Below are 10,094 nucleotides of genomic sequence, written 5' to 3'. Positions count from 1 at the left end.
GTTCAAGAGTTTGTTGGTTAACTTGTTATGATTACGAATCAGAAATAACAATTGAACAAAAAAGTTTTCGCAACAATTTAAAGTTGGCAGAAAAAAGAATTCACATCGCCATCTATTGGACGAAATAATCATTTTCTCCAAAACAAAATGGTCTTTGTTTTGATTGTGTGAAAGTCACTTTCACATTGAATTGATTGTCGTTTCCTTAATTGTTTCGTGTGTTTTTAACTCTCTAAATTGTGCAATTATGGCCTTAATTAGTAAATTAAGCTCGTTCATTGCTCCAACCTTGACTCGAGCTCGTTTGGTCAATCTAAATATTAAAAGAATGAGTCATGGACGTAACATGAACGTTGAAGGTTCTAATTATGCTCTTAAAAAGTCATTGGATTTAATTCATTTTTATTTTTCGATTGGATTAATTACTAGTATACCGGTGATCATCTGGGTCAATTTAACTCATGGTATAGTTGATTTGATACTTTATCTGTTGATTTTGTGCCCCTGTTGAAATTGTTTTTTTCTAATCTTGAATTTGTATCTTCTTTTACATTTGTTATATTTCATTTTCATTCAATAGCTCCAGCTGAATTAGCTGATATACCGGAAGGATATGAGCCAGAACATTGGGAATATGATAAACATCCAATAAGAAGATTCCTGGCTAAGCATGTTTTCGGTGATCCAAGGATAATGTATGAGCAACAATTGGCTACGGAGTATTTGGAAAGAGAGCAAGAGTTTATCATGAGGTTAAAAAATCGAGTTGAAAGTGTTATGTCAAAGAAACAAGATTCTGCTTCCTGGTTCTATGCACCAATCGATAATGCCCCATCTAGAATAATGATTGATGATCAAATTAGAGATGAAGCTGCAGGTATTGTTCAAATAGCACCCATGGGTTATCATCTTGAAGGTCCTGATCCACCAGCTGATTTCCAAGGAATCCAAGAATCCAAAAGAACCTTCATAAATTAATTAGAAAGATATTTGTCAAATTACCTGAAGAAGATGAAAAAACAACTACAATTTATCCAGAGACCGAACATATTAATCAACTTGTAATTGGCAAGACTAAGTAGCAATTAAATTAAATATGTACAGTAACATATTGATTGGTGAACATATTGATTACCAGTGAAAGTGAAATTACAAACAGTTTTAAATCAGTTTTGTTACGGAAAACTTTCACTTTTTACCGATAGTTAATCGATAAGCTCAATTTTCACTTCTCAACGATCAGAAACTGTGACAATTAACCATCAAACGATTAACTAAATCAATATTCCCGTTGCCAGGAAAAAAGATACAACAATTAGCTGATTCTGTCGATATTATTTCAAGAATAACTTGATTAGTTTAAATCAATTGACTAACGAATTTTTGATTTATAATCAATTTTTTTAATTGAAAAAAAAGTAATCAAGTTGGAAAAATTTACAGTAAATGAGAACAATTAACTGGACAGTGGTCACAAGGATGATCTAGAGAGGGGACAAATTTTTGTACTTGAGATTTTGATTTTCTCGATATTTACAATTAGTAAATTGGACACAACGAAGACGAAGACAAGAAGAAGATGACGTTAATTGTTAGGAACCAAAGTTAATATCAAATAATTTGGGAAGAAAAAAAAACGATTCGAAAAAAATATTGACGGAGAAAAAAATTGTGGTGTTTTTTTTGTTCATTTTCCAATATGATCGGAACACCATTTCGAACACGGGATAAGGTCAACTTTTCACATGGTTCCAGCGATCGGTATTATAATTGGTCCTACGACTGGAGTACTTGTTGTACTTTGTACACTTGATGTCGCAGGTTCTTGAGCGGCTGGAATACTGTTTGAAAGAGATTGTCCATTGAGCACCGAAAGTAGTGGACGAAGGAAACGCATCGGCCGATTGGGCCGATTAGGTCGATTTACCAATAACATAGTTAAACGAGCGGGTAATAAGATGATATTTCGAGCAGTATTGGCGATATCGTTGGTAATCAATTTGGCCGCATCTCTAATTTTAAGTACACTGTGTTGATTAGTTCCCTCCTTGTCCATCTTATCAATGGACATTCCGATAATTTGGGCTAATGTCACAAAATAGAAAACGAGAAAGAACAAAAAAAAACGATTAAAACTGACCACTACACGAATACGCGAGGGAAAATAAATGACAAAGATTTTTACTTACATTGAACGAGCGACTTTGCACTGGTCATCACAATGATGGTCAAGAAAATGAAAATCGCTGGTTTCATGTTCATGGTGTTTTAATTGACTCTGATTTCTTTTTCCGTTAATTTGTCCAAACTCGATCAACGATCAAATTATAAGTGCTACACTTTCATTCATTTGTAGGCCTTTTTATACCACTATAAATGTCCATCAATACGGGTCACTCACGAGTTCCGACCGAAAAGTGAATGTGTGTATATATTTAACGTGTCATCCTCTTATTTTTGGACATTAACGGTAAAACTTTGTTACTATAATTAAAGCGATTGCATTTATCGTCTACAATCAGAATTAGTTAAATTTTTTTTCAAGTTCGTTATCGTTCAAAGAGAAATTAATTCAATTAAATTTTAATTGGTTGACACAATCAAAATTCATCATCTAATATAAACTTGTGTTAAATCAATTTCCACTTTCACTGTTGTGTTACAATCAATGATGTTAATCATTGATTAGTAAATTGTTAACTCTCCGTAAACTTTTTTTTCATGTTAATTATAAACTTGTTTATCTTTTAATTTATTTGTTTACATCAATTTTGTTTTGTGGCTTTTAATTTGATTGCTCAATATTATTCAACAAACTAACTGATGATTAAGATTAACAATCTGTTGATTAGTTAATCCATCTTCTTATATCCTCTTTCATAAGCCACTTATGGATTAATTATTTATATCGAAAACTTTCATTTTGATTGTAATCAGTTGATTGTATCAGATTAAATTGCAGCTCTTTTTATTTTTCTCTCATATTAATCAGTTAAATTTACACCAATTCAAGGATCAATATCAACAATTAAGCTTGATTAATTTGCGATAAACATTCAAACAGATCAGGGATAATAATTTAAGGATTCATGATTAGCAAATCAATCGAGAGGGAGAGTCAACAATTAAGCTCCAATTAGATGTTGATTGTGTTCACAATTAACTCGTGATTAAATTTTCATTAAACTTAGGACAATTGTAATCAATACTGACCACTTGGTCTTGTCCATTAGCTTGACCAGTCATTCAATTAGATTCAACTTGATTTTGTCAACGTAGCAAATTGTTTTTAATTAACCCTTTTTTTTTGATAGTTTCATTACATTAACTAATGTAATCAATATCTAACTATCATCATCATCATCATCATCAGGCAGCAATTTACTAAATCCAGTTTCATCTGATTAATAGTTCCAATGATCAGGTTTTCATCCTTTGTAATCAACCAGAAAAAAAAACAATTAGTTTTATAATCAACATTGATTGTAACGTTGATATTTACACGATTAAGATGTTGATCAATCATATACAAGATTAACCTTAATCAAAAATACCTGTTTAGAAAGTTAATCTGATTGATTTAATAAGAAACATAATCTTGTTTATTGTTAATCTTTAATTAGAATCTTATTTCACATGAGTCGCTATCTACAATTAGTTAATTACTCCAGCCAAACACACCAATCGGAAACTCAAATGTATCTCTCTAATATATATAACTTATTAATTTAATCACATAACCAGGTATCCATTTGATTATCTCAACTGGATTAAAGTTAATTGCGATGATCCTTGATTATAACCACAATTAACGGTCGACACTTTGTTTTGACCACAAAGGATAGAAAGAAAATTGAAATTAGTCACAATTAACATTAACAAACTGACCAATTGATAGTATTTATATCCGTTTAACTCATTGACCAATTGATTTAGCCACAGTAATTGTAACAATTAAGCTGATAAACACCATACAAGTTAAGGTTGAGTTGAATGTTTTTTTCTTGTGTACTTGTCTTAATGTGATTAGGTACAAATATCGGATTAAATTGAACTGAAACATTAGGAATTGAACTTGAGTGAACTGAAAAAGTGCCTAAGTGTTGATATATATACACATCAACAATTTAAACGCTATCGTATGTGTGTCATTATCAATCAACTATTAGGGTCATCGTTTATCCGACATTCCGGTTTCTTTTATCGTTAAAGTCCAAATTTAGATTGTAATCTTGTGTATATTATATAATACACAAAGTATATTAGTTGATTATACATGTTAATTAAGTTAATTATCATCGGTAATTTGTAATAATCAAGTTTTCAATCTTAGAAGAAAAGTTTTCAAGTCAAAATTTGGAGTTTTTTTTTATTTTTAAATATTATTTGTTTGCACATTGATGTTTATGTAATCACAGGGTTAATTGTTAGACATTGTTTGTTATTACAATTAAATTTAATTTTCTACTTGAGAGAAAGAGATTGATTGAGAAAAAAAAACTTGGAACTCGTGTAAAAACGTTTAACCAGCGTTTTGCATTGACGATATTCCCATGACCACATTGCTGATCATACCATTGAATGCGTTGTATATTCTGTCGGGAATGTATCGGATTATATCTCGAATGCGATTCAAGTTTTGCTGAGCTAATCCACCGGGTGTGGTTGGCTTAGGGTCTTCGTCCTTATTGGGTGATCCATTTGATCCATTGGATCCATCTAATTTTTTCGGTAAATGGCCAAGGAATAGAGAGGAAACAGAAAAAAATGGACATTGAATAAAGATCATGGTGATGATGGAAATGATCAGATAAACATGATAATCGTATTGAATAGGAATCACATGCAGAGAGAGAGAGAGAGAGAAACAAAAGCAATTAACTAATTTTGACGCTTACCTTTGGTACCTACTGATGCAGTTGAAATGTAACTGACCATTAAGGTGATGACAATCAAACACAACACTAATTGTTTATTCATTTTGTGAATTTGGTTGATGAGGAAAAAAAGTTCTGAGTAAAAAAAAGTTTCAAACTGAAATGAAAGGTAAACGTTTCAATAGATGATGTTAACTGGATCCACGATCAACTTAAACTGCCAGCATCTCAATTTTTCAGCTATATTCAGATTGACCTTTTAAAACATTATCATTATTAGTATCATCCTCATCCTCATCTTCATCCTCATCATCTTCATCATCACCATAATCAACTAAATGTACTATTATTAGGGTCAGTCCTTTAGTCCTAATTCAAGATTCCTGTTTTTTTAGGGTTCATGATAATATTATGTTGGTGTAATCAGACATCTCTAATTTAGCTGGATAAAATATTTACACCTTATTTATTATCGGTAGTTAAATTTAAATGATTAACGTAATTAAATCACAATTAACTAAAATGATTTCCTATCTCTTTTTTTCATCGGCTGTAATTGAACTCAATTGATTTCCAATCGTAGCAACAAAAGTTGACCAACACGACAATCTATCAACCAGGATATGTGATTGGATCCACGATCAATCAACAATCAACAATCTAATCACAATCAAAAGGATAATAATGATTGCAGAATGAAAATCAATTAATAAATAGTTGCTTTAATTTATACATGTATATAAAGTTTACAATTAGATTTAAACAGAAAAAAAAATTGTCTCAAGGTTTACAATTAACAATTATTAATTGTTGGAAATATTGATGTACAAATTACTATTATACAAGAGATTATTAAATTGTCACGATTAGTTTAATCCAGGAAACAAATGTGAATGAAAAAAAAAATGTTCAATATTTGATGAGATGTTAATTGTTTGCGCTAAATTAGTTAATTGTTGATCTAATAATGACAAATATGACTATTTGGTGCTAAATCTCTGACCATGTATCTAAAGTTACGAACCAGCGTATAGAAACCGGGTGTATGTTTATCACCACATTGATCATAAGCACCCGATACAATACCTATCAGATAGAAGCGATTGTTACCTGGATTAAGGTACATTAATGGTCCACCCGAATCGCCTTGACAAGCGTCACCACCGGTGTTTCCGTCAACGGCACACATATGATTCTCGTGGATCGGAGGGATCTTATACTTTTCCGGATTACGACGGACAACAGCGTAGTTACTGTAGATATAATCCTTGACCATCTCGTAGCATTTATTATCTAGACAATTGGTGAGAGATTAAGATTAGATTTAGAAAAGAAAACGAAAATTGAATCGTTTCAATCTGATTGATCTTTGACCTACTTTTTACGTGATAAACGTCAACGTGTTGTAATATCTTTGCCGTCTTTTGATTTGGACCTAGATGACCCCAACCGGCTACCCTGAGTTTCCGATAGGGTTCATCGTCCGTCTTTGGTATACAAATGGGTGAAACTTTATCGTTAAACTTGACCGGTTTGGTTAAACGGAGAACGGCAAAATCATTGTGAACTGGCCTTTCGAAGTTGTAATTCTTGGGTAGAATAAATTTCTCAACTCGACGGACTTTCGGTAAATGGTACAGATTATGGGCACCAAGGTAAACATGGACTGCGTCAACGTTTCGAGGGTTACCCGAAGCGTCATGGACACAATGGGCTGCGGTCACAATGTGCTGATGGTCAATCAATGACCCACCACATAAACCGTATTGAGTTGATCCAACGTGATCATAAAATCTGATTGAAATTGGAAAAGAAAATTTCAATTTCAATTACACCATTCAAATAATTAATTGTTCCAATTGATTGTGTTGATTAACTTAATTCATTCAACTATTCAAGGCAAATTTTTTTTTCTCATTTTCTATTGATAATAAACTTAATTCTGATATTTATCATCATGATTAATGAACATAATTAACTGATTTTGCTTTGGGACAATCAATTTAATTTGATCAACTTAATGACTTTGTCGTTAATTAATCAATGCATATACTATTTAATTGATTGTTAAAATAAAATCGATCAGCTTAATAATGAAATAGTGATTTTAATCAAGTTGTTATTAATTATAAATCGTTTCATTAGTTTTAATTGTTGAGATAATCAATCAACTCGAGTATTTAAATTAAACTTTAATGAACTTGGTATATGTTTGATGATTTAATCAAAGTATCATGGATACAAGGATTATGGTAATCAATTGATTGTGATGATGATGATTGTTACAATTTAAACAACTAACATTGAGTTAACATTAGCAAACTTGGAAAAACTAATCAACAATCAGGAAGAAACAATTTAATGATAAATAAAATCTAAATCATTTGTTGGTATTTGATTGACTTGAAATAATTTACATTTTCCTTTTCAACAAATCAAAGTTAATTGTTAAAAATTTAAATTGTATAATCAAATCAACAGCTTTACACAGATATTTAATCAGAAACAATCTCGAAAGTTAATCATACACAATTGAGCTAATTGTTTATTCAGTTATTATGATTAGTTAATTGGTGTAAGATAATTAAGTTTAGTTTGTTTTTTTTTGAAACAATTTAACTAAATTACGATCAACAATCAATTTGAATCTTGAGTTGATTGAAGAGATAATCATAATTAGAACATAGGGAACATAGAATTAGAATATTCTTTAATCAACTTTGATCCAACTTTTTCTTTAGAACTTTTTTTCGAATCCACTTTCTCTATCCTCGAATTTGCATATTCAATAATATCCAAGATTAAACTCTCCTGAGTCTCTATTGTGTATATGTGGATAATGTGTGTAGTTCATTGAATCTGAATAAACTCATATCTCCATGAATGAACTTTCGGATATTTATTACAATGGGAGAAAAAAATTTTTCTCCTTAGAAGAAAAAAAAAATTCCATTATCATTGATTTTCTTCTTCTTTATTATCCTCATGTTCTTCTCATGGAAAATCTCCATGAAAAGGTTACTTCTTTAGACGATATTTATGTAAGAATGAAAAGAGAAAGTAAGAAGTAAACTCTGAGTTATATCGAAAATCTGAGAAAATTCCTAGACTCATGATTATTTCTTGCGAATTCCCATGAATTAATATGCTAGGCTGAAAGTTTGTTCCACTATATTCCAATCAAATTGAAAGAAAAGAATAATAATAATTTTCGTTTATGATATGAACCATTCCAAGTATTCAGTATAAAGAGAAAATTTCATCATGAAATTTACCTGAGATGAGCCATCCATGGGTATTGGTTGTTATATGTTTCATTACCACCAAAGACACGCCTTTGGATTCCGGTTCGTCCACAATCTGAGTTAAATGATATGAAAGTGAGAAAAATTTGATAACAAAAAAAAACAAACTACATGACATTCAAATTCAGTTACATGATGATTAACATTATCATGGTGAAAATGGATGAATATCGGAGAGAGACTGAAAGTATTTGAATTTGTCAGGATGATTTCTTGTTCTGTCAAATGTCAACAATCAACTGATTGTATTATTATATTCAAATTATAACCTTTAACCAGAGGATGAGACAGATAAAAAAAAGTTAATATCATGTCTCATGGTGAAAAAGTTGATGATAAGATATAATTCAAATAATAACAAGATAATATAAAGAATTGATTTATATACATTCTAACCTTTAACTACTGACAATTGATTGACACAATCAATTGTTTTTATAATAAAATTGGACAATCATTCATTTTATGGTTATGGTGAAAAATGAATTGACAGAATTGTGAATTTACCCTGAAAAAGTTACTTCAAATAGTAATATAAACTTGGAAAACTATTGAAACAAAATGTAAGATTATATTTAGATTGTAACAATTAATTAATCATAGCCTAATAAACTCAATGAAACCTTATTGTAACTCAATCTTGTGAAACAATCAAGAGTTAATTTTAATTATTAATCAACTTACCACAACGATCATAACAATGAATCAAATTAACAAGGGATAATGTGATCACCATAATAAGTAAAAGTTTAACACAATTAACTTGATTAGCACTTTGATTGTTGTTATTTTTGGTGAAAAAATCTGAATCAGTTTTCATGGGCATAGTTAATCAATTGATTGTTATTAGTTGTTAATATAATTTCCAAGTTTTATTATTTCGAGTGAGAAAAAGTTGATTAATTAATGAGCGAGATGAAAATCCTTTCTTATTGATCAATATAAGAACCAAATGAAACAGTTAAATATTGATACACAATTTAATCACATGTAGAGAGAATCCAATTGAATAATTTAGATGAATGTTGATTATAATCACTGATTGTTGAACATTAAATTAGTTGATTCGAGAATCAATAAGCCAATTGCAATTAAGTAACTATCCTTGCTTTTCAAAGTCAAGGTATTAACTTGGTTAGGGTTAAAGGGTAAATTACACAAATGAAGCTTGTTGATTAATCTCATTCGCGGTGGTGAATTGGTTGGTGTGTGTTCATATAATGAGCACCAATGGACAATATAAATCACATAAACACACACACACACTCACTCGGTGGTAAACAAAATGTGAAGTGACAACGAAATTTGCAAAGTGTAATCAAGGAAAAAAAGAGAGAGCGAGAGAGAGAGTGAAAGTATCGAAATATCGAAATGTACTAACTCGAAAACGAGTTAGAACTTTTGTTTTTCACGCCCTTTCGTTAAAGTAACAAATTTAAATTCGCGACCGCGAATTGTTGATTGTAACAATTAACCGAATCCATGAATTATCACTGATGAACCGGAACAAGAATTAACAAATTGAAAACTAGATCAACTTACTATTTGTTTAATACCTTTTATCGTTGTTAAGTTAATTGTTGTTGCTGTTAACTAATAGATTTCATGTTTATAATTGTTGTTGTGTAAAAATTAAGGCTTTGAGGACAACAATTAACGAAACCTTTTTAATTTGATTCTCACTTTACTATCGCAATTGTAATAATAGTAATCATGATAATCAATCAGATTGAAATGATAAACTTTATGTTTTTTTTTGCTTCTTGTGGTTTTTGTTTTTCTGTTAACAATTAGATTTAATTTGATTTGATTATATCAGTTTGTACATATATTTAATTCAGTTTATCTTATTACAATTAGTCTGATTGTAAAGTAGATTAGTTTGTCTTTAATTTTAGGGATCAATTTGATT

The 10,094-nt window shown here is 30.3% G+C and overlaps 3 protein-coding genes across 3 annotated transcripts; 1 reads left to right on the top strand and 2 right to left on the bottom strand.

Moving 5' to 3' along the window:
- The first annotated feature begins 148 nt into the window (after window positions 1–148).
- Window positions 149–1,107, top strand: LOC128388297 (NADH dehydrogenase [ubiquinone] 1 beta subcomplex subunit 5, mitochondrial-like). Its single transcript, XM_053347688.1, has 2 exons — window positions 149–464; window positions 581–1,107. Exons 1-2 carry the CDS (start codon window positions 248–250, stop codon window positions 976–978), a joined length of 615 nt encoding a protein of 204 aa, XP_053203663.1. The 5' UTR covers window positions 149–247; the 3' UTR covers window positions 979–1,107.
- A 273-nt stretch (window positions 1,108–1,380) lies between these two features.
- LOC128388303 (uncharacterized) lies at window positions 1,381–2,585 on the bottom strand. Its single transcript, XM_053347695.1, has 2 exons — window positions 2,190–2,585; window positions 1,381–2,085 (listed from the first exon to the last, which is right to left on the bottom strand). Exons 1-2 carry the CDS (start codon window positions 2,260–2,262, stop codon window positions 1,742–1,744), a joined length of 417 nt encoding a protein of 138 aa, XP_053203670.1. The 5' UTR covers window positions 2,263–2,585; the 3' UTR covers window positions 1,381–1,741.
- A 2,868-nt stretch (window positions 2,586–5,453) lies between these two features.
- Window positions 5,454–9,804, bottom strand: LOC128388292 (clotting factor G beta subunit-like). The gene is made up of 4 exons (XM_053347685.1): window positions 8,867–9,804; window positions 8,153–8,237; window positions 6,256–6,671; window positions 5,454–6,170 (listed from the first exon to the last, which is right to left on the bottom strand). The coding sequence occupies exons 1-4, from the start codon at window positions 9,006–9,008 to the stop codon at window positions 5,839–5,841; spliced, it is 975 nt and encodes a 324-aa protein (XP_053203660.1). The 5' UTR covers window positions 9,009–9,804; the 3' UTR covers window positions 5,454–5,838.
- Between the last annotated feature and the right edge of the window lie 290 nt (window positions 9,805–10,094).

This window comes from Panonychus citri, unplaced genomic scaffold, assembly GCF_014898815.1.
Source record: "Panonychus citri isolate SS breed McGregor unplaced genomic scaffold, ASM1489881v1 Contig00096, whole genome shotgun sequence".
NCBI classification, from domain to species: domain Eukaryota; kingdom Metazoa; phylum Arthropoda; class Arachnida; order Trombidiformes; family Tetranychidae; genus Panonychus; species Panonychus citri.
This window is presented reverse-complemented; position numbering and strand designations above follow the sequence as displayed.

Coding starts and splice junctions, on each gene's coding strand:
- LOC128388303 (XM_053347695.1), bottom strand. CDS start 2,262: ATGAACATGAAACCAGCGATTTTCATTTTCTTGACCATCATTGTGATG. Junction 2,086..2,189: donor TGCAAAGTCGCTCGTTCAAT/GTAAGTAAAAAT, acceptor TTGTGACATTAG/CCCAAATTATCGGAATGTCC.
- LOC128388292 (XM_053347685.1), bottom strand. CDS start 9,008: ATGCCCATGAAAACTGATTCAGATTTTTTCACCAAAAATAACAACAAT. Junction 8,238..8,866: donor TCATTGTTATGATCGTTGTG/GTAAGTTGATTA, acceptor CATTTAACTCAG/ATTGTGGACGAACCGGAATC. Junction 6,672..8,152: donor CCATGGATGGCTCATCTCAG/GTAAATTTCATG, acceptor AATTTCAATCAG/ATTTTATGATCACGTTGGAT.
- LOC128388297 (XM_053347688.1), top strand. CDS start 248: ATGGCCTTAATTAGTAAATTAAGCTCGTTCATTGCTCCAACCTTGACT. Junction 465..580: donor CTGGGTCAATTTAACTCATG/GTATAGTTGATT, acceptor TTCATTCAATAG/CTCCAGCTGAATTAGCTGAT.